Source organism: Amblyraja radiata, chromosome 3 (genome assembly GCF_010909765.2).
Source record: "Amblyraja radiata isolate CabotCenter1 chromosome 3, sAmbRad1.1.pri, whole genome shotgun sequence".
Taxonomy (NCBI): Eukaryota; Metazoa; Chordata; class Chondrichthyes; order Rajiformes; family Rajidae; genus Amblyraja; species Amblyraja radiata.
In genome coordinates, this window is record NC_045958.1 from 92304107 (window position 1) to 92331827 (window position 27721).

At 42.2% G+C, this 27721-nt stretch overlaps 1 protein-coding gene across 4 annotated transcripts in view; it reads right to left on the bottom strand.

Annotated features, from left to right (window-relative positions):
* The window catches only part of fbxo8 (F-box protein 8), a 69345-nt gene that overhangs the window by 12355 nt on the left and 29269 nt on the right, over positions 1-27721 (bottom strand). For all 4 annotated transcript variants that reach the window (XM_033018325.1, XM_033018326.1, XM_033018324.1 and 1 more), the window contains 4 exons: positions 14315-14625; positions 11472-11598; positions 8786-8904; positions 5843-6039 (listed from right to left, as the gene is read on the bottom strand). In XM_033018325.1, the coding sequence (XP_032874216.1) occupies positions 5843-6039; positions 8786-8904; positions 11472-11598; positions 14315-14625 (754 nt within the window). The remainder of the gene's footprint in view (positions 1-5842; positions 6040-8785; positions 8905-11471; positions 11599-14314; positions 14626-27721) is intronic.

The following is a 27721-nucleotide window of genomic DNA, read 5'->3' on the forward strand; positions in this document are numbered from 1 at the left end:
GATAGAATGGTGGTGTTGAGTTGATGAGCCAAATAGCCTAATTCTGCTCCTGTGACTTACAGTGCCCTCCATAATGTTTGGGACAAAGACCCATCATTTATTTATTTGCCTCTGTACTCCACAATTTGAGATTTGTAATAGAAAAAAAAAGAGAAAAAAAAATCACATGTGGTTAAAGTGCACATTGTCAACTTATAATAACGGCCATTTTTATACATTTTGCCTTCACCGTGTAGAAATTACAGCAGTGTTTATTCATAGTCCCCCCCCCCCCCCCCCCCCCCCCCCCCATTTCAAGGCACCATAATGTTTGGGACACAGCAATGTCATGTAAATGAAAATAGTCATGTTTAGTATTTTGTTGCAGACCCTTTGCATGCAATGACTGCTTGAAGTCTGCGATTCATGGACATCACCAGTTGCTGGGTTTCTTCACGGGTGATGCTCTGCCAGGCCTGTATTGCAGCCATCTTCAGCTTATGCTTGTTTTGGAGGCTAGTCCCCTTCAGTTTTTTCTTCAGCATGTAAAAAGCATGCTCAATTGGGTTCAGATCGGGTTATTGACTTGGCCACTCAGGAATTAACAATTTTTTAGCTTTGAAAAACTCCTTTGTTGCTTTAGCAGTATGTTTGGGATCATTGTCTTGCTATAGAATGTACCACCAGCCAATGAAATTTGAGGCTTTTGTCTGAACTTGAGCAGATAGGATGTGTCAATACACTTCAGAATTCATTATGCTACTACCATCAGCAGTTGTATCATCAATGAAGATAAGTGAGCCAGTAACTTCAGCAACCATAAATGCCCAGACCATAACACTCCCACCACCAGGTTTCACAGATGAGGTGATATGGTTTGGATCTTGGGCAGTTCCTTCTCTTCTCCATACTTTACTCTGCCATCACCCAGATATACAGTGTATTCAGAAAGTATTCAGACCCCTTCACTTTTTCCACATTTTGTTACGTTACAGCCTTAATCTAAAATTGATAACATTCTTTTTTTTTATCATCAATCTACACACAAAACCCCATAATAAAAAAGCAAAAATGGGTGTTTAGAAATTTACATATCACATAAAATATCACATTTACATAAGTATTCGGACCTTTACTGAGTAGTTTGTTGAGGCACCTTTGGTAGCGATTACAGCCTCAAGTCTTCTTGGGTATGACGCTACAAGCTTGGCACACCTGTAATTAGGTAATTTCTCCCATTCTTCTCTGTAGATCCTCTCAAGCTTTGTCAGGTTGTGTGGGGAGCGTCGATGCACAGCTATTTTCAGGTCCCTCCAGAGATGTTCGATCGGGTTCAAGTCAGGGCTCTGGCTGGGCCATCCAAGGACATTCACAGACTTGTCATGAAGCCACTCCTACATTGTCTTGGCTGTGTGCTCAGGGTCGTTGTCCTGTTGGAAGGAGAACCTCAGTCCCAGTCTGAGGTCCAGAACGTTCTGGAGCAGGTTTTCAAGGATCTCTCTCCGTTCATCTTTCCCTCGATCCCGATTAGTCTCCCAGTTCCTGCTGCTGAAAAACATCCCGACAGCATGAAGCTGCCACCACCATGCTTCACCGTAGGTATGGTATTGGCCAGGTGATGAGCAGAGCCTAGTTTCCTCCAGACGTGACACTTGGCATTCAGGCCAAAGAGTTCAATTTTGGTTTCATCAGACCAGAGTATCTTGTTTCTCATGGTCCGAGTTCTTTAGGTGCCTTTTGGCTAACTCCAAGCGGGCTGTCATGTGCCTTTTACTGAGGAGTGGCTTCCGTCTGGCCACTCTACCATAAAGGCCTGATTGGTGGAGTGCTGCAGATATAGTTGTCCTTCTGGAAGGTTCTCCCATCTCCACAGAGGAACTCTGTCAGAGTGACCATCGGGTTCTTGGTCACCTCCCTGACTAAGGCCCTTCTGCCCCGGGTGCTCAGTTTGGCCGGGCGGCCAGTTCTATGAAGAGTCCTGGTGGTTCCAAAGTTCTTCCATTTAAGAATGACGGAGGCCACTGTGCTCTTCGGGACGTGCAATGCTGCAGAAATTGTTTTATACCCTTCCCCAGATCTGTGTCGCGACACAATCCTGTCTCAGAGGTCTACGGACAATTCCTTCGTCTTCATGGCTTGGTTTTTGCTCTGACGTGCATTGTCAAATGTGGGACCTTATATAGACAGGTGTGTGCCTTTCCAAATCATGTCCAATCAATTTAATTTACCACTGGTGGACTCTAATCAAGTTGTAGAAACATCAAGGTTAATCAATGGAAACAGGATGCACCGAAGGTCAATTTTGAATGTCATAGCAAAGGGTATGAATACTTATGTAAATGTGATCTTTCAGTTATTTCTTTTTAATTACTTTGGAAAATTTTCTAAACACCTGTTTTTGCTTCTTCATTCTGGGGTATTGTGTGCAGATTGATACTACAAAAATGAATTTAATCCATTTTAAAATAAGGCTGTAATGTAACAAAATATGGAAAAAGTGAAGGGGACTGAATACTTTCTGAATACACTGTAAGTTAATCTTCGTCTCATCTGTCCACAATACCTTTTTCCAGAACTGTGGTTGTTCTTTTAAGTACTTCTTGGCAAACTGAATTACTGCAGCACTTTGGGTCTTCTTTTGTTAACCAATATCTACAATTCTTGTGTCCATGTTAATATGCAATTGCTTTTCAATGAAATGCATGCCAGGAGGAAGGTCTTGTGTGACAAAGGGCTTGGCAGGTCCAACATAAGAAATTCATAGCATGCAGTGACTAGTGGTCTCCTTCAGAAAGGGCAAACCCCACAGTACGGAACAACACTGAAATAAATTTAATCTACTTCCATGAAAATGTCATGTGATCGGTATACAACTATTTAACCCTGCAAAGTGGAAATTGTCATGGGAAATATTTTTTTCAGTTGGAAATTTGAGCTTTAAGAAGTGCCACATCAGGATAAATAGTGATGTAGTAAGCCAATTAAGTAATTAGACCTGGGATTTATTCATGTGTTATTATTAGTGCAGGCAACTGTATAATAATCTCATGTGTGTCTGAGAGATTTAGATTAGCTCTTAGGGCTAATGGAATTAAGGGATACGGGGAAAAAGCCAGAACGGGGTAATGATTTTAGATGATCAGCCATGATCATATTGAATGGTGCTGGTTCAAAGGGCCAAATGGCCTTCTCCTGCACCTATTTTCTATGTTTCTATGTCTTCTGAAATTTGTAATTATAGAACATAGATAAGTACTCATTGGCTGAACCATTTCAAAAAGATTGCCAATTTGTCCACTACCTTGAGACCACAAAATAAATCTTTGGTACACACTCTTAAAAAGAAAAAAAAATGGAGTATCACATAATGCAACTCAGTGTGGGGACTTCCCACCTAACAGTCACCATACTTGCAGCAATTCATTAAATGAAGTGCATTGAGACATTTTCAAAACCTTCAAAAATCCAAGCTTTCATTACCCTATTTTTTTCCTTTCATGGTAAATACATGAAAAAGACTCCAAAAGTAGGCATAAGGTAATACAGAAATGGTCTGAAATGCTGGCATAAGTCAAGGGGCATGTTGAAGCAACATATCATCATTCAAGCCCTGAATAATGCCAAGACCCTCAGACTTCATTGGAGACCCTCAGACTGTCTGTAATTGGACTTTACCTTGCACTAAACGTTATTCCCTTTGTTGTGCATCTGGACACTGTGAATGGCTCGATTGTAATCATGTACAACTTTCCATTGACTGGATAGCATGTACCAAAAGCTTTTCACTACCTCTTGACAATAAACTAAACTAAGTTGCGCGCCATGGAATCAAGAAATGAGTAACAGAAGAAAATAGAGAGCAATTCTCCTTGTAATCAATGTAGTAGTCAATCAAAATTAAAATGGAAAGGGAATAATCTCCAGGGGAAAGAGCAAACCTGACAAAATAAGGCATTGGAGGTTCGAATGGAGCTATAAGGAACTGCAGATGCTGGAATTGTGAGCAAAACACAAATACTGCAGTCAGGCAGTATCAGTGGAGGAAACTGCGGGTCAGGCAGTATCTGTGGAGGAAACGGATGTGACGTTTTGGGTCGGGACCTGATTAATCCTAGGACATCAAAGCAGATCAACACCTGTGTTGTCAGATCAGATGTCGCTCATCTTTCTGCCTTCCACTATAGACTAAAAGTGGGACTGTTTGCTGATACAAAACAGCTCATGTCAGCCAATAGCAAGAGTCTGCACAACATTGTAGACTGATGAAAGGCAGTCAATGCCATAAAAATATTTCTATTGCGAGACACAATTCATAATCTTGGCAAAAAAAAAAGAAGCTTTATTCCATTTTTGTTGTCTTTTTTTTTTTAAATGGTGTGCAACTAACAGGGCACATCAAGCCCATGGCTTGAAGTGTTGCAATTCAGGAAATGTTAAATTAAAAGCAACATATTTAGGGAGCATTAAAATTTGCACTACTTTTATGAATAATTTATAGCAGTTAACTCTGCATTAACTATCGGCTCAAACAATGTACAATGGTGTTTATGCTCCTAATAACATGACTAAATAACAAAACAAATATCTCCAAATATGGCTCTGTGCAGGATTGAAACATCATTTAAGTTTACTTTGATGGAAGGCATTTAGTTACTCTAATCACCAAATTATTTTTATTACAGCTCAGCAATTGCACTAGTATTGTCACAAATTGATTTAGTTACTTACAAGTCATCTTAGTTGATTGAGAGGTCCTGCAATATTTTAACCGAATAGCACCACTACCAGAACTGAAACTGACGCACAAGAATGCTAGTTGTACATTACCATATAAATGGTAACTGTTCCAGACGTTAAAAAGCCAAGTAACATGTAAACCTCATTATTTGTGAGTTCAACACTTTCAAAAGCATTGTCGAAAACTTTCTTCAGGTTCTTTTGAATGTTGCGTGCACAACATTGCAAATGCTTTGCGGCATCTCCTCAACAACAAAGTATTTAATATTTATCTGCAGGGATGAGTCCTCCTCATTTGGGCGAGTTACTAGTACAACAGCATTCATGCTGAGTGTGTTCATGAATGGTAGTGTGTAGACAATAGACAATAGACAAAAGGTGCAGGAGTAGGCCATTCGGCCATTCGAGCCAGCACCGCCATTCAATGTGATTATGGCTGATCATCCCCAATCAGTACCTGGCTTCTCCCCATATTCCCTGACTCCGCTATTTTTAAGAGCCCTATCTAGCTCTCTCTTGAAAGCATCCAGAGAACCTGCCTTCACTGCCCTCTGAGGCAGAGAATTGGCTGAGGGCGTAGAATGCAATATAACCTGAGCATCGAGAACTGGTAGGTTAGTAGTGAATTGCAGGGTTAGAATGAGACTACAATGTCTGAGCTGTCTGCAGTTATTCAATAAGGTTTGTGTTCAACATATAAAATTAATGGCACTCCATAAAATATCAAACTTAATTTATTATTACATATAAATACTTCAGTGAATACTGATCAAATTGTCAAAAACCCAAGACACTCATTGTTCTGGAAAAATGCTCATTGGAGAAACGGAGGGTGAAGTAAAAGGCAAGTTTTAATATTTTAAAACAGCAGAAACGAATGACTTTTACTATTTCTGAGATTGCAAAATGTTAACTACATCCAGTACTCTTGGGTATTCTTTTCTTTCATTAATGAATTGCTGGGCCAAATTTTGAACACACTAGGGAGCTGCAACATACTGAAGAGATCATGTTTATACAATCTCTGCAGGAATTCAAGTGAAATTCTTTGGCCCTGGCCTTTGGAAAGTCTAATCTAGCTCTACAGGCAGAGATAAGTTGCAAAAGGTCAAAAGGAGATTATTACCTGGACTCAGGCCAAGTTCTCTGGTCACAGCTGGGTTACAAGCACAGAATCGCTGCGAGAATTTGGTGATTAGCGTCTCCAGGTACTCTCCTCGCTCTTCGGGAGCGTGAATGTGCCGAAAGAACTCTCTAAGTGCATTTGGTAAGAATTGGTTGCTGAAGTTGTGTAGTGTCACAAGCTCATCTAGCACGTCCCTCCTGAAGAAAGAAAAAGTTGGCAGCAGTAAATGAAATGTCCTGTAAAATAACAATCTATATCATTTCGAGTCAAAAGTAAATTATGCATTTACCACTTTCAGCTCAGACCTTAACGGGCATCAGAACCACAAAGCACACTGGCTGAGTTAGCAATATAGATGCTCAGTATGAAATTTAGAGGAAGTAGAAGAGTCAATGAAAGCTGGAGGAGAAGAAAGATCCTAAGCATGTGCTGAATTAATGCTGAAGACATGAACAAGGAATTAAGGGGAACCCACAGCACAGAGCCTGCACGCTTTTAATTAAAAAAAATGTTTTAAATACATTTATTTACATTTCAGCTTCTACTGTAATCTCTTTAGACTTTCATTTTAGACTTTCGAGATACAACGCGGGAACAGGCCGTCTAGCCCGCCGAGTACGCGCCTACCAGCGAAAATCCCGTACACTAACACTATCCTACAAACTAGGGACAATTTTTACCGAAGCCAATTAACCTACTGTACTTCTGTACTTCTTTCAAGTGTGGGAGGAAACCAGAGCACCCACTCTCTGATGAAGAGTGAAGATATTCCAACAAAATAATAAAAGGACATCGATCAGATCAATAATGATCCCTAATGCCCCGATTTAAAATTTAAAGGCTCCGTTGAAGATACTGGTCTTCCCTAGCAGGTAATACATGAAGTTGGTTTTAGAAGAGACCACTGGCCAAGAATACATTTTCATCTGTGGATAGTATTTCAGAGAGCTCCCATCAATTTGATTCTTGGATGGGTGTAGGACGGTGGGGTAGGATATTGGTTTTATTAGGAGCGATTATTCAGAATGGACCAATCCATTCAAGTTTAGAGGAATGAAAAATGATCTCTGCAACAAATTCCTTGCAGGGTTTGAGCGAGTAGATGCTGGGATGGCGCTTCAATGGTTGGACGTTCTAGATTCAAGAGGAAAAATCACCAGCCTGAAGATGTCTCCCATTCCAGACCGCAAAGAAAAATACTTTCACCCACGGGACGAGTAAATCATTGGCATTTTCTATGCAGGAATGCTGTGAAGGCTTAGTCAGAAATATATTCGACAGAAATTGATAGATTTTTGGAGATTAAGAGAAGAAAGAGGAATACGGCTTGTATAGGAAAGTGGCACTGAGGTAAACTGGCCAGCAGTGATTATATTAATTGGCAGAACAGTCACAGGGGACAGAAAAGGGTGAAAATGATGACCGTAACTTGGAAATGTTTATAAGAATGAGTCAAACTGCACAAGTTGTGGGTAGAACCGGCACTCAATAATGATGGTAAATAGCTTTAAGTTAATACATTTTATTTTTAAGCAGAAAGGGCCTTCAGCTTACTGTTTTCTCTCCTGGGCCCTATTGCTTCTCAATCTAGCTAAAAATAATCTTTATTACTTTAATTAGCATTTCAGCATTACAGAATGAGAGCTGCAACTCAAAAACTAGAAACAAGTCATTTCTCAGAGTCTGCTTTACATCCATGGATGAAAAGGTTATCTAAACATGCCCAGACTCTCAACAAATTTACCCAGTGGGCCCAAGCCCTTCAGACGAGGAAGATTCCAGGTTCAATCCTCGAAGTTGAGACAGCAACAATGCCTCAGTGTGCCAGATTGAAAATCAACCAGGGTTTGCGATTCCCATCGGCATTCAACAACCCCTGCAGGCAGTTTACGTGAATGGGTAATGAAATGCATGTAGCATATGCGCATCAAGCAAGTGGAGTCAAGTTCACGTTTAAGCCTCCATGGACCAGAAGCTCATTCCCATCCACCGGTGAGGCTTACAGAGGGGTAATGTCACACGGAAGAGATAATAGATCAGAAACATGCATCCAAGCAAAATGGAGAGCATGCAGGCTTTAAAAAATAGAAATTAAGTCAGGTAGGTAGTAAATAAATTTACAGATATAATTAATGTAAGTAACCTAGCCTATGTGTATTTTCACATGAAACCGCCACAAATTATTCAGACCAAAAATATTATGACAATTTGTGATAGGCTTCTCCAACCTATAATCAATGGGGAAATAAGATTGACCGTCTAGTGGATAAGCATTCAAAAAAAAGTTTTTAAAGATCAGTCTTGTATATTGTATTTATTTGTCAGGGCTTTTAAAAGAAATACTATTCCATTCCTATCATTTGGGAAATTGCTCTTTAATCAGAGAAGCAAGGAAACGTTGGCAAGAGCACAATAGAGTTGACAAACAAAAATCTATATCAGTGATCAGCTGAGCAAGTTTACAGATTACATCCATGCAGTTGCCTCAAGTTTTCAAGATTGATTTAGAATTGTTGTGGTGCATCAAATATTGTGCCTAAACCCACAATGGAAATCAGCACTCCTTGATAACCCATGTTTTCCCACTCTCTGTAAAGAGTACAGGTTATCAGATTTATAACATCTCTCAGCCACTTACTGCGATGGATAAAATGTTTAAGATTTCCCACACACCCATTTCTCTTTAACAGGGATTAGCTTCATTACTCTATGTTATAAATCAGTCTCGAGATGCAGCATTTCTCGTCCATCCTTGGGAATCCCAAAGAATATGATGATGGGCCAGCATCTTGAATTGCAGTTTGACATAGCTGAAGTACTTTTTAGTCTGCCTCAAGATGCACGACTGGAAGGCAGGCCAGACATGGTCTGGTCAAATACAGCCCCTTACCCACATTAACTCAGAATAGATTTGGGATTCAGACACGTGTACAAGAATGTTACCTGTCATCTAAATAAATTCGAAGTTTCTTCCAATTTAGTGTTCTTGTGTAGAAAATAAACTTTGCAATTTCCTTTGGGACATTGTCCAGTATGCCTCTGCGAAAAATGTAGCCTATTCCCTGGAAGGAAATAGAATCTGTAATATGCATTTTAAACATGAAACTATTAATATATTTCACTTAGCATGATAAAATTAATAAACATTCTAGGATATTGGTAAAATTGGTTTTCCAGATATAGTTACAGCCTTACACCAGATGGCGAAAGGTGGTCTCTGCAAATTTGCACACTCGTGCCTCATTGGAGCACAGAACTGAAACGTCATGAGAGTCGAGTGTTTAATTGTCATATGTACCGACAATGGAACAATGAAATTCTTACATGCTGCAGCATACTCACTCACAATACTACCATAACACAAACTGAAACAATAGATGAGTGGCCAAATGCTTTCTGGTGCATGAAATGTGGGAACTACTACAGAAATAAAAATGTTCTAATTTAGTCTGTTATTTGTTTACATCTGCTTGCTGTAGTGCTAACACACCCTGTGGTGATAGGTTTAAGGTGATGGATATTCCAGATCATAGGATAATACTTCGATGTTGTACTGTAAGAATTATTTTTTGTGGATCGTAACAGAAAACCAAATAGACAATGCATGTCCTGTTTGATGAAAATAGACAAAATGCTGGTGTAACTCAGCAGGTCAGGCAGCATCTCTGGAGAAAAGGTACAGGTGACATTTCAGGTCGGAACCCTTCTTTAAACGTTCTGACCAGAAATTCACCTATTCTTATTCTCCAGAGATGCTGCCTGACACGCTGAATTACTCCTGCATTCTGTGTCTATCTTTGGCATAAACCTGCATCTGCAGTTCATTCCTACTCATGTTTGACGAATATTTCTTTGCTTCACTGGAAATTCATCATGGACTGCTAATAACTGGGAATGTTTTGGATTTTGAAAACTTTTGTTCTGTGGCTCAGACTGGAAGGAAATCAGAATAGGCCAAATCCACATCTGGGGTGAGAACTAAAACACTTCCAAGTGACCCGCTATTACTATCACAAGCATGTAAAGAAGCATACCATTTTAACTACTGCAAAGCCTTTCCTATAATGTATAGTTGAAAAATATACTTCAAAAAGACAGCGAAATTGGTTATCAAAAATTGCAGCAGGAGGTTGATCAGTTGGATAGTTGGAGTGGGAAAATGATTAATGGAGTTTAAAGCATCTTGGGAACAGGACTTCCACAGTAAATGACAGGGATCTGCGGGGAGTTGTAGAGCAGAGGGATTTAGCAGCGCCAATACATAATTTCTTGAAAGTGGCGTCACAGGTAGCTAGGGTGGTCAAGAAGGTTTTCGGCACATTGGCCTTCATCGGAATATTGAGTATAGACATTGGGATGGTATGTTACAGTTGCACAAGGCATTGGTGAGGCCACGTTCGGAGCATTGCATTCAGTTTTGGTCATCTTGTCATAGGAAAGATTTTGTTAAGATGGAAAGGCTGCAGAGAAGATTTACAAGGATGTTACCAGGACTCGAGAGCATGAGCTAAAGGGAGAGTTTGAGCAGACTTGGATTTTATTTCTTGAGCGCAGGAGGATGAGGGGTGATTTTATAGGGGTGTATAAGATCATGATGGGAATAGATGGGGTGATTGCACACTTTTACCCAGAGTAGAGGAATCAAGACCAGAGGAAAAGGTTTAAGGTGAAGGGCGGGAAGAAGGAAGATGCGGAGGCAGTGGGCGGAGGGAGAGCTGAGAAGGGAAGGAGAAAGCAGGGACTACCTGAAATTAGAGAAGTCAATGTTCATACCTCTGGGGTGCAAACTGCCCAAGTGAAATATGAGGTGCTGCTCCTCCAATTTACGGTGGTCCTCACTCTGGCCATGAGGAGGCCCAGGCCAGAAAGGTCGGATTCGGAATGGGAGGGGGTTTATTAGATCAGTTGTATTTTCAGTGCCAGATCACTCCTGCCATGTCCTAACATAATCAGCTCCCGAGTCAAAGAGTCCTACAGCACAGAAGCAGGCCCTTCTGTACCTGCTTCTGTGGTGTAAGACTCTTTGCAGAGGCTGCATTGACCATCAAGCACCCAGTTACAATAATTCCAGTTTATTCCCCTCACAGTCCCATCCATTTCCCCTCACACACTTTGCAATGAGCAATTTACAATGGCGAATTTGCAAGGGGCAATTTACAATGGCCAGTTAATCTACCAATCTGTACATCTTGTGAATGTGACAGGAAACTGGCGCACCCAGAGAAAGCCCACGTGATCACAAAGGAGAATGCACAAGCTCTACTCAGACAGGACCAGAGGTCAGGATTGAACCTGGGTTGCTCGAGTTGCGAGACAGCAGCTCCAGTAGCTGTGTTGCTGTGCCAACCAGATTCAGGGATTATATCACGAGCCATCACCATCCCCTAACTACCTCCCACCACCACAGGATGGCAGGCAACATTTCTGGTACTATATAAGGCCATGGGTATTTGTGAAAAAAGAAAATCACATCACTCACCTTTTGGACCATTGCAAGCCTGCTTTTTCAAATTAGCAGATGACACACATCTATAAGAGTTTATTTCCACTTGAGTAAAAAAGCTGGTTTGCATAAAGAATACCAGTCTTTACATTGCATTTAGTATAATGGTCATTCACATTTAATTACCTCATGAGGATTAGCATTGAAGGTAAGGCTGCCTTCATCTAGCTGCATGTAGAGTTGCCTGTAGTTTAAACCTGAAGGATGGACTCGATAATATATGGAACAGTGACCCCAGGTGGACTTGCACAACCTGAAACAAAATTCATGTCGTCTGTTTGTATTTTTTTTAAATCGAGACTTACTGGTACTTTACACTTACTATTTTTTTGTTCTGTTTGAGTAGAATTCCCTGACTGAATCCTAAAATAGAGAGCCAACCATTGATAAAATTTTATGAAAAAAAGCTTTACAAGGTTTTCAAGTACCAGATTATATGACGATTAGGTTGTGCATCTCCACTACTGTTCTATTATTATTAATATTTATGACTGTACATAATAATTGACATATTCACCAATCAATTCATCTTAATGCTGTTTTGGACTAAAAACAGAAAACCAAAGTTATTTAATTAGAATCATCATGAGTACAGATATTTACACACATAAATGGAAATGTAAGGCAATTGGTAAGGTCATAAGGAATAGTAGAATTAGGCCATTCGACGCATCAAGTCTACTCCACCATTCAGTCATGGCTGATCTATCTCTCCCTCCTAACACCATTCTCCTGCCTTCCCCCTATATCCTTTGACACCTGTACGAACCAATAATCTATCTATCTCTGCCTTAAAAATATCCACTGACTTGGCCTCCACAGCCTTCTGTGGCAAAGAATTCCGCAGATTCACCACCCTTTGACTAATGAAATTTCTCTTCATCTCCTTCCGAAAGAACTTCCTTTAACTCTGAGGATATGACCTCTAGTCCGAGACTCTCCCATTAGTGGAAACTCCTCTCCACACCCACTCTATGCAAGCCTTTCACTATTCTGTATGTTTCAATAAGGTCCCCCCTCATTCTTCTAAACTCCAGCGAGTACAGGCCCAATGCCGACAAACACTCATCATAGGTTAACCTACTCATTCCTGGGACCATTCTTGTAAACCTCCTCTGGACTATCCCCAGAGACAGCACATCCTTCCTTAGATTATGGTGCCCAAAATTGTTCACAATATTCCAAATGCGGCCTTATAGAGCCTCAACATTACATCCCTGTTTTTGTATACAAGCCCTCTTGAAATAAATGCTAGCATTGAGTTTGCTTTCTTTACTACCAATTCAACTTGCAGATTAACATTTAGGGAATCCTGCACCAGCACTCCCAAGTCCCTTTGCACCTCCAATTTCTGGATTCTTACCCCATTTAAAAAATAGTCTACTCCTTTATTCCTACTACCAAAATGCATGACTCTACACTTTGCTGCACTATATTCCATCTGCCACTTCTCTGCCCACTCTCCCAGCCTGTTCAAGTCCTTCTGCAGAGACCTCCCAACTTCTATACTCAATGACTGATGAAGGCCAATGTGCCAAAAGCCTTTTTGACCACCCTATCCACCAGTGACACCACTTTCAAGGAATCGTGATCATAATGCTAACAGTATAAGCACCTGAAATTATTTCACTAGAATGTATGAAAAGCCTGAAACCACAAAGTCAGTTGTATGATTGAAACACAACTCATAATTTTATAACTACCTTAACTTCGAGTAGTTAGAGTCATAGTGTGATACAGTATGGAAACAGTCCTTTCGGCCCAACTTGCCCACACCGGCCAACATGTCCCGGCTACACTAGTCCCACCTGCCTGCGTTTGGTCCATGTCCCTCCAAACTTGTCCTATCCATGTGCCGTACCTCAAATACCTCTGGCAGCTTGTTCCATATACCCATCAACCTTTGGGTGCAAAACTTACTCCACAGATGCCTATTAAATCTTTTCCCTTTCACCTTGAACTCCTATCCTCTGGTCCTCGATTTCCCTACTCTGGGCAAGAGATTCTGTGCATCTACCCGATCTATTCCTCTCATGATTTTATACACCTCTATAAGATCACCCCTCATCCCCCTACGCTCCAAGGAATAGAGGCCCAGCCTACTCAACCTCTCCCGATAGCTCATACCCTCCAGTCCTGGCAACATCCCCGTAAATCTTCTCTGAACCCTTTCAAGCTTGACAATATCTTTCCTATAACATGGTGCCCAGAACAGAACACAATGCAGTTTCACCAACATCTTACACAATTGCAACATGACCTCCCAACTTCTACACTCAATACTCTGACTGATGAAGGCCAATGTGCCAAAAGCTTTTTTGGCCACCTTATCTACCTGTGACTCAACCTTCATGGAACCACGCACCTGCACTCCTAGATCACTCTGCTCTATAACACTCCCCAGAGGCCTACCATTCACTGCCTTTGTAATACGTCCCAAAATGCAACACCTCAGTTCTTTTCAAATGGTTGGAATGGTCCAATTGATTTTTATATTTATGATAATAATGATATTTCGTTCAAACCTAGGTTTGAATGACAATAAATTGCATTCTATTCTATTCTATTCTATTCTATAGGAATAGCAAAACTGTTGTCATATCTCTAATCTGTTGAATATATAAATTATTAGCGATCAGGATACGATTGCAGCTTTACTCATTGTTAACACACCATGGGAGGTCACAGAGAGCGAAGGGAGGACCCGATGAAAGGGCCGCCAGTGGCCACAGGCGTAGTTCACCGGTGCGAGCAGAAGATAAAACTGTTCGATGAACCTTTTGTAACTTTGTCGGTGCCAGAAACATGGCGTCTCTGATCTTAGTTTACAAAGACTTTTGTCCCCCACAGTATTTGGCTTAGGTTGACTGAAAACCCGAATGAAACTGCCAACCCGAGATTGCAATTCAAGATATAGGTACTCAAGCAACGGTTTTCATATGGTCAGGGCCATGAATGACACCACTTACCCCTGCCAGAGAACATCATCATTAGCCAAGTCCTGCCAGACACACGAAGCCAAGCAGAGGTCAGTTGCATTCAAATATGATAGAATGGTTAAGCTTAACTCCGGGGGCAATAGTTCCAGATCTGGGAATCTGTGCTCTTCCTTTGATCTGCCAACTCTTAGGATGTGGTAGACGTCAACCCCAAGCTGGGCATGCTTGCGATTTGCTGCGGCAAGCCTCCGGTCATGTTCTACAAGGTAGTAGTCTTCCTCGGTGTATCGCTGATGCTGCATTTGCTGATTTCTTGCAACCCGCCACAATGCCTGCCCCATCTACAAACAGGATACATAAGCAGAGCACAGTTTGGAAAGGGCATGCAATGAATTAGACATTTCCTCAGAATTATTGGACATGGCAGCGAGCGGCAGTTGTAGAAGAATCATCTAGGAAATAATTCAATAAAATATGTACATCTTGCAATTAAGGTTTAGTGCAAAGTTTAACCTTTTGAAGCACCATTATACCATCATATCAGAACGTTAAATTAAAATGGAGGTGACTGCCCAATTAATTGCAAAGATATCAATCACAAATTGAGCATCACGTGCTCATTAATCAATATCACTTTCCTTTAGGAATTATTTTATGTTCAGCCACAATTGAGTTTGATCATCAGGATTAATAATAATCTATGTATCATTACGAACAAAAATGAGGTGCTCCCCCTACAGCCTAGAAAAGAAGTCACCATATACAGCTACATCATTCTGTCTGCTTTGAGTGGTGTGAACATTGGAAAGGATGGGAAGCCTCATTGCGGACATCTATCCAATGATGTCTGCTAAGATGCATTTTTAAACAGTACCACTCTGTAAGAACCAGGGCCCCTGTTGGAACATACGAAAATCATTTGAACATAAAGCTGCATCATTTGCCTTTGCATCAAAGGTGAATAGAAGGAAAAGAGTATTCTCGTTATTAATTTATTACTACCCACATAATTTTTGTAAGAGTGAATTTTTTTTTCTCGTGTCCCAGATATTTTCGTAGTGATTTGCATGTTCCTCAAGGGCAAACTTCATTTATCCAAACTGCTGCAATATGCAGGTCACACAATATGCGGGTCACTCGAGCACTGTCCAAGTCTCTCGATGGTACCTACACCCGAATGCTTAGAAAAGTTCAAAATGTCATTTGGAGGGACCACATCACCAACGCCCAGCTCTTTGGGGAGAATCCACCTCTGACCGGGAAGATCAGGTCGAGAAGGATGAGGCTCGCTGGTCACCGCCACCGCCACCCAGAAATGCCAGCAAAACAAGGTTGTGCTGTGGGAACCCACCCATGGAAGACATGACCCGGGACAGCCAATCAAGATGACGCTGAAGACGTTGATGGAAGACGCACGTGTAGAGACAAAAGAGGAACGTGCCAGCTGCATGGAGAACAGAGAAGTGTGGTGCGTCCATCACCGTGCCCGTCGGAAACCAGCACCACTGCGTCGCTAATGTTTTCAACGATAATGATGACTTGTATAGAACATAGGACAGTACAGCACAGGAAACAGGCCTTTCCTACAATGTCTGTGCTGAACACGGCATCGAGGCCATCTCTTACATGCCTGCACATAATCCATATCCCTTCATATCCATGTACTTATCCAAAAGTCTCTTAAGTGCCACTAATGTATCTGCCATACCCAGCAGCACATTCCAGGCACTCACCACCCTCTGCTTAAAAAAAAAAACCTACCCCGCATATTTCCTTTAAACTTTGCCCCTCTCACTTTAAAGCGATGCTCTCTGGTATTTGATATTTCCATCTAAAAAATATACATTTTGATGGTAAGGAGATCAAAACTGTGCAGTATTCTAGATGTGGCCTCATCAAAACCCTGCACAACTTGAATGCAACTCCATTATTAAACTCCAATTATTTTGCAATAAAGGCCAACATGTGGTGCCATTAGACTTCAGAATTAAGGGACAGAAGTTTAGGGGTAACATGAGGGGGAACTTCTTTACTCAGAGAGTGGTAGCGGTGTGGAATGAGCTTCCAGTGGAAGTGGTGGCGGCAGGTTCGTTGGTATCATTTAAAAGTAAATTGGATAGGCATATGGATGAGAAGGGAATGGAGGGTTATGGTATGAGTGCAGGCAGGTGGGACTAAGGGAAAAAAGTTGTTCGGCACGGACTTGTAGGGCCGAGATGGCCTGTTTCCGTGCTGTAATTGTTATATGGTTATATGGTTATATGTGGTTGCCTTTTTAATGTGTTGAATCTGCTTGCTATCTTTATTAAAAAATACACTAAATTGAATATATATTATAGGATTACACAGGATACAACTGTTCTGAAACAGCAACTTGTTCCAATGAGTTTATGTCAACACTCATGCTCCAATCAAGGAGCTGAACTCATTTAAACCGAACAATGTTGCCCCCCATTCTGCATGCTCACAAATGGTTTTAAAACATATACTATTCAACTACTCCTTGCGTTACAAATTTCACTTTCTCATCACTCTTTTTTTCAAAACTTCTTGGTGACCATATTTTATCAATGCCTGAAAAACCATGAAAATGCTGTGAACTCAAGCAGACCAGATACTATCTGCAAAAAGAACAAATTAATTTTTCAGGTCAAAACATTTTCTGGCTTCACCGTTTCAGAGGTCTTACGATGCGATTTAAAACTTGTTTTCTCATTTTCCCCCAGATCTAATGCAGGGTCTTTAACATGAAACTTTAACTCTTCCACAAATGTTGTCTGATGTGATGGACGCTTCCAGCATTTTATTTTTATTTCAGAATTTGCAGGCTTTAAGTTATATACTGATGGCCTTTGGACATGCTCTTGCCCACATGGAACATCATCGGTGCCTAATCTATCAAAAAGTATTTAGAACCTCATTGGTAACTCCTAAGCATTCCATGCCGAAGACCTAATCTGTTTATTCTTTCCTAAATTGTACACACTCCTCAGAGTAGAGTAGTCCATAGTGGGCGGCGCGATGACTTTGCAGCGGCCTCTGCAGTCCGTCTGTCTTTTTAAAATTTTTGTCCCATTGAATGCATTTTTTGTGGTTTTGTATTCTTTTTAGCTGTGTATATGTGGGGGGTGGGGGAGGGGGGGGGGAGATACTTTTAAATCTCTTCCCTGTACGGGTGACCCGACCTTTTCCCTGTCGGGTCTCCGTTGTCGTTGGGGCCTAGCACCGTGGAGCGGCCTCCAACTGGAACGACCTGGGGGCTCCAGTCGCGGAGCCTGCGGACTTGCCATCCTGGGGCTGACTGGCCTCAGAGCGTCGGGAGCTGTGGTGGCGCGCGGCTGCGACCCGACTCCGGAGCTCCGGAGGCTCCAGCCGCAGGTCCGGTGGACGGTGACATCGGGAGCTCGCGGGTCCCTGGTGGGAGACCGCTTTTCGGAGCTCCCGCGGCAGCAGCTTCTCCCGCCCAAGTTGCAGCGTTGAAATTGACCCAGAGCGGGGCCTTACATCGCCCGGCGCGGCTTTAATGGCCGCGGGACTTGCCATCGCCCGCCGGGGGCTTTAACATCAGGAGAAGAATGGAACACATGGGAGACACAAGACTTTGCCTTCCATCACAGTGAGGAGGAGATTCACTGTGATGGATGTTTGTGTAAATTGTGTTGGTTGTGTGGCTTGGTTCTTTTCTTGTTGTATGACTGCAGAAACCAAATTTCGTTTGAACTTCATTTGAGGTTCAAATGACAATAAATAAATAAATTGCATTGTATTGTATTGTATTGCAGATGTCCCCTGCAATTGAGAACTTGATGGGCCAAAGGACCCATCGCTGTGCAATCTCTCTTAAGGAGACCATGACTCAAACATCTCTTACTTCAAGAGCAACAACAATTGTATTTAAATGCTGTTATGCCAACTGTGCCTCAGGACCACACAATGCCATGAATTGCATTTGACAGGGTATTTGCAGATACAAAGAAAATTTCAGGCTGTAAATCAGCAGCCATCAAAATCAATCTTTTTTTAAATCGACAGTGATTTATGAAAGCATATACTGACCTCGATTTTCCAAAATTCTGTTGAAGCTAGCAAATGAGCATGGGCACTGGGTCTCCCCACCAGGTCTGGCAATCCAGGGAGGGAACGTCACACTGGGTGGGTGTGGCCCACGCTACACTAGCTCACTCCAATCAGAAAGCAGTCAGCTCCAGCAGAAAATTGCAACCAGGGATGTAATCCAAGAAAGAGCATGCTCCAAGGCAGTAACCAACAACTCGGGCAGTGTGCCAGCCTTCTCATTATTATAGAAGTAGGCCGCTGGGCCCAACCTTTCCTTGTCATTGTTTGCGATTCACATGAGACTCTAGCACGTTAATTAAAGCTTCCACTTATATCTGAGTTTTTCATTTCCATATCATGGAACAGCTTGTTGGGATCACATTTTGAGCAAAGTACCTCCGATTCCTTATTGAATTTGCGAATAACTATTGCACATGTATGACCCAGACTTTTGGACAAGCCTGCAAGTGGAAGTATCCTTTACCCTGTTGAACCTAGTCACAATATTTGTTAAGGTTTTCTGTCAATTTAACTCTCAGCCTATTCTTTCCAAGAGAAGAAGCCCAGTGCGCTCACTCTTTCCTGATCTTTATCACCTCAACTGTTCTGGTACAAAAATCTGGAATGTGCTCCCAAAAGGAGTGGTGGAAATAGTTCAGGACATTCAAGAGGGAACATGAAAGAGCAATGAGGAGAGGGCAAAGCAATGGGACAATCTGGATTCCTCTTACTTTTTCCACAGTACTAGGGGGTTAAGGAAAGAGCGTTCACGTCGCGGTCCTGTTTCCACAAGCATGCACAAGAAGCGCAAGATATATTGCAAGACACCATTGTACGCAGATGCCGAGAAGTGTGTTCCGCTCTGGCTGAACAACTTTTAATCTGTGGACTCGATAAGAAGAAGACAGAACTATCAAAGACTTCACAGACCCAATAGCTTCCTACTGTGCATAGAAAACCAAACAGTGCAGCACAGGAACAGGCTCTTCAGCCCACAATGTTTGTGCCAAACACAATGCCACATTGAATTCATCTCGTCTGCCTGCATGTGATCGACATCCCATCATATTCAAAAGTGCCTATCTAAAAGATTTTTAAAGGCCACTATCTCGTCTGCCTCCACCACCACCCCACACCGGAATTATCAGTAAAGCTGAAAAAACACCAAATACACAGATCGTCTGTGGCTCTTAAGCCTGGTCTATTAGTTTATAGAGAGATTTCATTTGGGCATTATTTCCTACACATTTCCCTAATTGAGATTGTTGGAAGTCACACAAATGTGTGACGTCCCAAGAAATCAGTGTTAATTCTCATCCTCTTAAATTTTTGTAACGTTAAAATCGAAAGAATGTCAAAAGAAACTTCAAAATGATCCTTACTTTTGGAAGGATCCTTGGAAGGTTTTTACTTCAAATTGATGCTGTAATGCATCAGTAATTTCAAATCTTTGTAACATTTAAGTCTTATTCCTCAATACTCATGCAAAAATAAAGATCTTGTTATATGTATGTTTATGCTGGTAATGACAACTACTTCTGCAAGCAAGCCAAACACTATAAGGTTAAGGTCAAGTCCATTGCAAAGGAAAGTACAACAATAATTAATGATACGTTTGTCTGGAACGATGCAAAATATTAAATGAGGAACAATTTGCTGGAGCTTTGCCAACCACTCTTGCAGTTTAATGTTAACAATAACAAATAACAAAGTCGGGTAGTCACAGTGAATTATTTCTTCCAGCTTTGCTATCTGAAATGCCAAGTTTATTAGGCAGCAGCAACAACTACTGCGCTATTGCTAACAGTTTATAGTCTTGTGGCCCACAATATATCGTAGCGGATAGGCTAATAAATGATAGCTTCACTTTACAAATTAGCAATTTTCTTCCAACAGGACACATTCTGTTACACAACACTAATATTTTCGCAAACACAAATGGTTGCATGAATTAAGCCCAGCGGCAGAAAAGCTCTCTGTACCAATCCATCATTCTAGGCACCTAGTTTTCTGAAAGAGAGAGAGTTCAAAATTAATAGGAAGGACTATACAGGCTCATGATGCTGGCAGGGCTAAAAGCCAAAGAAACAAAATTGTACAGCACTGTATGCATCTCGAGGCTAGGAGACTGATGAATAGCTGTTCAGGCAGAACATAAATTAGAGCATGCAACATTTCAGTGTAGCTATAAAAATATATGAAGGATTGAAAATCTTAAAATGGAAAATTGCCATTAAACTCGTACAATAAACTGGGCAGGTTATATAAATTGTCACCTTCACCTCGCCAACATATAGTGTAGAGAAATATGTGTTAGGCACACAAGGCTGAGAAAACAGGTTAATTACAGAACCAACAAGAATGCCTGGTAGAGACACAGGGAAATGCAGATGCCAGAATTGAGCAAAATACAAAGTGCTGGAGGAACTCAGCTAGTCAGAAGGGAAAGGACAAGTAACATTTGACCTCCAAACCAAATAATTTCAGACCAAATAAAGTATTGGGGGGGGGGGGGGGAAGAGTTGGTAAAGGACAGGTGGGGATGGGATAAAGCTTGGCAAGTGATAGGTGGATATAGGCGAGGGGTTTGATTGGTAATGGATGAAGAGACAAAGGCTAGACATGAAAAGAAGATAAAAGGATATCAGATAAGGCGAGCAGAAGAGTGAAATGTAAAGCCAGAGGGAGAGATATAGATGATGGGGTGGGGGGGTGGCAGTGAAAAAAAGGGAAATTAGGGACTCAGGGATGAGAGTTGAGCATATAAAGGAGGGAACGGTGACTAGGACGTGATAACAGAAGAAATGGGTGCCCTCTGGGGTTGGGAGGCACAGGAAAGAGAGACGGGGTAGGAAGGATATTTCTTACAACTGGAAAATTCAATGTTCATACTGTTGAGTTGTCAGCTACCCAAGCTGAGTACGAGGTGCAATTCCTCCAGTGTGCATGTGACCTCCCACTGACAATGGAGGAGGCCCAGTGCAGAAAAGATCAGTATGGGAAATAGAAAGGGCAGTTAAAAAGGTTGCAATTGGGACATCCATAAGGCCTTGGCGGACATAGTACGTGTTCAGCGAAATGGCCACCGAGCTTACACTTGGTCTTGCCCATGCAAAGGAGGCCACATTGGGAGCACCAAATTCAAGAGACGAGATTTGAAGAGGTGCATGTGAACCTCTGTCTCACCTGGAAGAGGTGCTGGGGACCCTGGATGAAGGTGGGGGAAGGAGGTGACGGGACAGGTATTATATCTGCTGCAGTTGCAGGGGAAAATTGCCTGGTAATTTTGGTGGAGTGGGGAATTGCTGAGCAGGGTGGGTGATGGCGCAATCACAGGGGTATAATGAGATTAGCTGGCCTTTGCCTTGCAAGTGTTGCCAGCCCATGTTCACTGCTTGAATGAAGTGGGCGGCGCGACTCTCGTCAGCAGCGGCCTCTGCAGTCCGTCTGTGTTTTATTATTTTTTGTCTCGTTTTTATGTAGTTTTTGTTATTTCTTTTGTTGGGGTATGTGTGTGGGGGGGTGGGGTGGTGTGGGGGGGAGGGGGTAACTTTAAAATCTTTCCCCTGCACGGGAGACCCGACCTTTTCTTTGTCGGGTCTCCGTTGTCGTTGGGGCTGCAGCGTGGAGCGGCCTCCAACAGGAATGACCTGGGATTCCAGCTGCGGAGCTGCCGACTACTCACCGTCACGGGGCTGGCAGAGTCCGGAGCGGGTGGAGCTGTGGTGGAGCGCTGCTGCCACCCGACCTCCGGAGTTTCGGAAGCTGCAACTGCGGGTTTGGCGGACGGCAGCACCGGGAGCCCGCGGGTACCTGCTGGGTGACCGCTTTTCGGGGCTTCCGCAACGGCGACTTCTCCCGCCCGAGTTGCGGGGTTGAAGAGCACCTGAGCGGGGCCTTACACCATCTCCCCGCGCGGCTTGGAATGGCCGCGGGACTCTGCGAGCGCACGCCGGACGCTCTAACACCAAGACCCGGTGCGCGACCTTGCATCACCCGGCGTGGCTTTAATGGCCGCGGGACAATCGCCATCGCCAGCCGGGGCTTTGACTTTGACTCTGACTCTGACATGGGGGGGAGAGTGCAGTGGAGAGATAAGTTTTTGTTGCCTTCCATCACAACGATGTGATGGATGTTTGTGTAAACTGTGTTGTGTCTCGGGTCTTTTTGTTTTGTAATGTATGGCTGCAGAAACGACATTTCGTTTGGACCTCAAGGGGTCCAAATGACAATAAATTGAATTGTATTGTATTGTTGTATTGATACACAGAGAAACCTTTGGCCATACAGACTTCCAATGGTAAGCCAGTTCTCACACAGACATTTGTGGCCTTTTCACCTGCAAATAGCCAGCCCCATGTCTGAATTTCACTTTGCTTCGCAATTTTGTGAGCACACTTTCGACATGCACAAACGCCAAAGCAATTCCTCTCTTAAATTAATAGATATAAAGTGACGAAGGTTGAATTTGTATTCCTTATTCATGCACATTAATAATTATTATATTCAATGAAACAATGAAATGCTATTTATAAAGATCAAAATATCTTTCAAAGATATCTAGGATATCTTTGGAAGATTTAACTGATGGGCCCCAGAGACAATGTCCTCCTTAATAAGTATAGATCTGTTCTGGAAAATTGACAACATTTTGCACCCATTGCTCCAGACAGATTCTCTCTATTTGCAACGTGTAAACAAGTGTGATTTGGCTGCTGCCAACAAGAGCATTTCTTCTCTCGGCAATATGTTGCCAATCTGTTTATGTGTTTTTCTTGGATCAACACACAATGAAAAATATGCGGAGCCAGATTTGGCAATTAGGAGTCACTCTGGTGGAAAATCTTGCAAAAGTGACTGCATAGGGGCCTTTAACTGATCCAAGAGTGCAGGAGTGCTGACTCATCACTGCTCAGATTCGAGAGACAATATCCAGATTACAGTGTTGATGGTACCCCTGGGCCAGAGGGAATACGCTTTAGGCAATTCCAGGGCGTCAGAACAATGATGGCAAGTCAAACACTTGCACTTGATCCGCCAAGACTTACCATATCTCCCGGCTGCTAACTATTTTAACTCCCATTCCCGTACTGACCTTTCTGTCCTAGGCCTCTCCGTTACCACATGCAAATTGGAGCAACGGCACCTCATATGGGTAGCTTGGGTAGCTCACAATCCAACATATAAACGTTGAATTTTCCAATTTTAAGTAACCAACCCACAACAGCTTCCTTCCCCCTCTCTTTTTCTCCCCAAAGAACCCCCCCTTTCTTTCCATCCTCTGTCTCCCCTTCCCTCCCCCCCCCTTGAAACCCAGCAGATCTTGCACCAGTTTCCCCCCTCTACCTACCCCCTCCACTTATACCGTTTACAATGAATACACAATTCATATCGACAAGCTTAACAATTCACAAATCTTTATCATTTCAGGCTCACACCTGTCTCTGCATCTCTAGTATTTGTCCAACAATCTTCCTACCAAATAACCCTCTCGCCTGTATTGACTTATGACCAGCCATGCTCTGTCTTGCCCCCCCCTCTCTCAGCTTTCTTTCCCGCCTCCCTACAATCAGTCTGAAGAATGGTCCCAACCCGAAACGTCACCTATCCATGTTCTTCAGGGATGCTGCCTGACCCGTTGAGTTTTTACAGCATTTTGTGTCTATCTTTGGCACGTTATTAACTTGCCTTGCATTATACGAGGAAGACATGATTGGCCAGAGAGTGTTCCATGACAAGTTAATGAGACCCAACGTCTACTGCAACACCACAAAAAGGAATGGGCACGCAAATTATGTCAAATACCACACACCCCGGATAACAGCAACATCAAAATCAGCAATGTGTGCAAGGTGGATACAGAGCATGGTTTTCCACAGAAAAATTAAATGATCCAGAAATAGTTGTTATTGCAACTCACTTGGGGAAAATTAACTGTATACAGTGGAAAAGAAAACAGCATGGTGCAAATGAATTTAGGCAACTATATTTATGTCATTAATGACAAAAACATTGGCAGGGGAAGCAAAGCAGTCTGGCCTGCTTTCTGAAGTCGGAATTCACAAAATTGGCTCTACAATTAACTGGGCTGCTCCCAGCCCATTTGAGTATCTGGATAGGAAAATGTTGCATTTCGCGGCATTAACATACCACGGATGACGGGGACCAACTGTTAAGCCTTCAGAGTGAAGCCCTTTAAACAGCTAATCACTTGAGATACTAATTCATATAATGCAGAGATCTTTTTTTCTATTATGCAACAGCAAATGATATGATGTTTCACTGCGAGAAAGAGTTGGAGATGTATTGATACAAGAACAAGTACTTAAGCAGGAGTGAAATAGAAAGTGAACAGGAAATTTCTGCTCCATGCACTTCCATACTTGAAACATGACAGTAAATATTTATCCCTGGCTGAATGTAATAGTAGAAAGTGGTAGTGCATGTACAAGAAACTCAATTTCCAAAACTCAGTTCCATTGAAATTCAAAAGCAGAAAACTGAGCGTCATGCATGAATGCTGCTACACTGTATGCTTCGCGCACATGGACAAATTTCCATCCCAATTACCAATTTCACACAATGCAACATGTTCATTGTTTCCCACTCTGCACTCACAACTGGAATCTACTGAACCCAGAGAACCTATAGTAGACAAAAAGCCGCCAAAGGAAACAACCTATAGGGTGATTTCACGATAGGTCACTGGAGCGTAGATCCGCACCCACGTGACCGAAAATTTTAACTGGGGGACAAGCGTCACTTCCGGTACATGTTAGTGAATGGGAAAACACGCACTTTCACACCCGTTAAAAACATCGAAAACGGCCAGGTTTTGAGCTGCGATTTACTGAGCCAGTCGGGGTGACCGTGAGGCACAGCTACCTAAATTTACAGTTAAAAAAAAAGATAGAAACTAAGGTAAATACAAGAGGGAGCTGAAGGGGCAAAAAAAGCGGAAGTTGTTAGCGGACATTTTTCGTGGAGATTTAAAGATCCAAAATATCGGGAATTATCGCGTTTGCTCGCTGCATTTCATCAAAAGTAAGGCATTATTGGCTTTGTTATCTTTATTCATTTGTTAGATGAAAAGTATTAAAAGTTAGAAATCCTTCAGTAAAATTGCAAAATCGCCCATGGTTCTCGGGTGGGTTTTAACATGCAAAATGAACACGCTTCTGAAGCTCCATTTACCATTTAAATTATCTGTGCCTCTGCCCCCCCCATGCTGCAGATAAAAATGAGATAGCACCACATGGTGTAATACCTATCAAGAATTTGATGGTGTTATGGTGCTTATAGTTAGACCAAGTCTGTGCGCGCGCCTCTAAACTCGTAGGTCTATCACAAAATAATTCAAAGCAATCTATGATCACTGCCACACGCTTTCCAAATGTCCGCCGAAATTGCATGGGCATGGTTTTCCACAGAACATCTCTTTCAGGCCAAATAATTAACTTGGATATGCCGTAAAGGGCATCAATCCCACTAGTGAATACACGCGATACTGTGGCATTACTAACGAGGAATCGATATGCAAGATCTTCATGAGGCACTGCAAGTCGCAGCTTCATCAAGACGATCAGCAACTGCTGAAAATGTGTTAGTGATTGTCTTTTGGTGAGCTTGTCCTTAACATAATAGAAGACCAGCATCAAAACTGCAAATGTTGGTAAACCTGTGTAGAACCTAACCTTTTTGTCATCCTTGGAAAGGCTTTCTTGTGTTAACTTAATTTGGGCTGCTTCTTGTCTAGCTTTAGTGAGCTCTTTATTTTTATTGTCTAGTTGTGCTTCCAGTACTGTAATGTCTACTCCACACATGTCTGTTTGTGTTGATGTGTCCATTGTCTCTTTGACTGGTGTTTGTGTTTGCATGTCAAGTTGACGGTGTACTTCCAGCACCGGTTCAAAGTTCTCATGATCATCAACCTGCTCAGCATCAACTTGCAGAGCTACAGATGCTTGAGCTGCGACAAAATCTGCTTTAATACTCTCTCTTCTTGTTGCACGTGCATGGCGTTCTTGTGCACGTTGTTTATCCTGCTCATTGTCATCGCCGCGTCCCATATTCACAGTGGGTGCCCAATCAGGATTGTTGACATCATTCCATGCTGCAGGCTTGTCTGTTATTAGATGATAAATAAATAAGTGGTTTGGGTGATTGTGCAGGCTTTAAACAAGAAACATTGAGAAATATTTTTTGGCTAATAATAAAATGTCCTGATTTTGTCAAATTAACAGCTGACAATTATACCATTCCTTAGCTTGCATCTGAGTAAAATTTATTTCAAGACGCATTTATGATTCACGGATATTTAAATGGTGAATGGAGCTTCAGAAGCGTGTTCATTTTGCATGTTAAAACCCACCCGACAACTATGGGCGATTTTGCAATTTTACTGAAGGGTTTCTAACTTTTAATACTTTTCATCTAACAAATGAATAAAGAAAACAAAGCCAATAATGCCTTACTTTTGATGAAATGCAGCGAGCAAACGCGATAATTCCCGATATTTTGGATCTTTAAATCTCCACGAAAAATGTCCGCTAACAACTTCCGCTTTTTTTGCCCCTTCAGCTCCCTCTTGTATTTACCTTAGTTTCTATCTTTTTTTTTAACTGTAAATTTAGGTAGCTGTGCCTCACGGTCACCCCGACTGGCTCAGTAAATTGCAGCTCAAAAACTGGCCGTTTTCGATGTTTTTAACGGGTGTGAAAGTGCGTGTTTTCCCATTCACTAACATGTACCGGAAGTGACGCTTGTCCCCCAGTTAAAGTTTTCGGTCACGTGGGTGCGGATCTACGCTCCAGTGACCTTTCGTGAAATCACCCTATTGACAGATGACAGCTCCTGTCCACCACAGAGGAACATTGTTAACAAGCCGCTCCTAAGTAATATGGACATGATCTTCTCCATGCAACACCTCCCAAAGAGTAAAATCCAGTCATTATTTGTGGGTTTCTTAAAGGCCTGTCCCACGATGCGAGTTCGCCCAAGAGCACTCCCGAGATTAAAAAAATAAAAAAAACTTGTGGTAAGTACGTAGAATGTACGTAGCGGGTACGTCGGAGCTCGTGGATGTCTCATAGCGGCTCGTAATGCTACCGGCAGGTACTCTGGAAACGCGGAAACTCGTGAAGTTTTTTCAACAGTGTGAAAAATTTCCAAGAGAAAAAAAATACTTGTGATGAGGTACCACGAGTTTGTGTTGTTTTTTTAAACTCGGGAGAGCTCTTGGGTGAACTCGCATCGTGGGACAGGCCCTTTAAACTCATAACCTTTGATTCCCCAAATTGGGTTGTCCCCTTCAGGTTTCTAATTACTTCAAGAACCATGAAGAATCATGAGGGGAATAGATCGGGTAGATGCACAGATTCT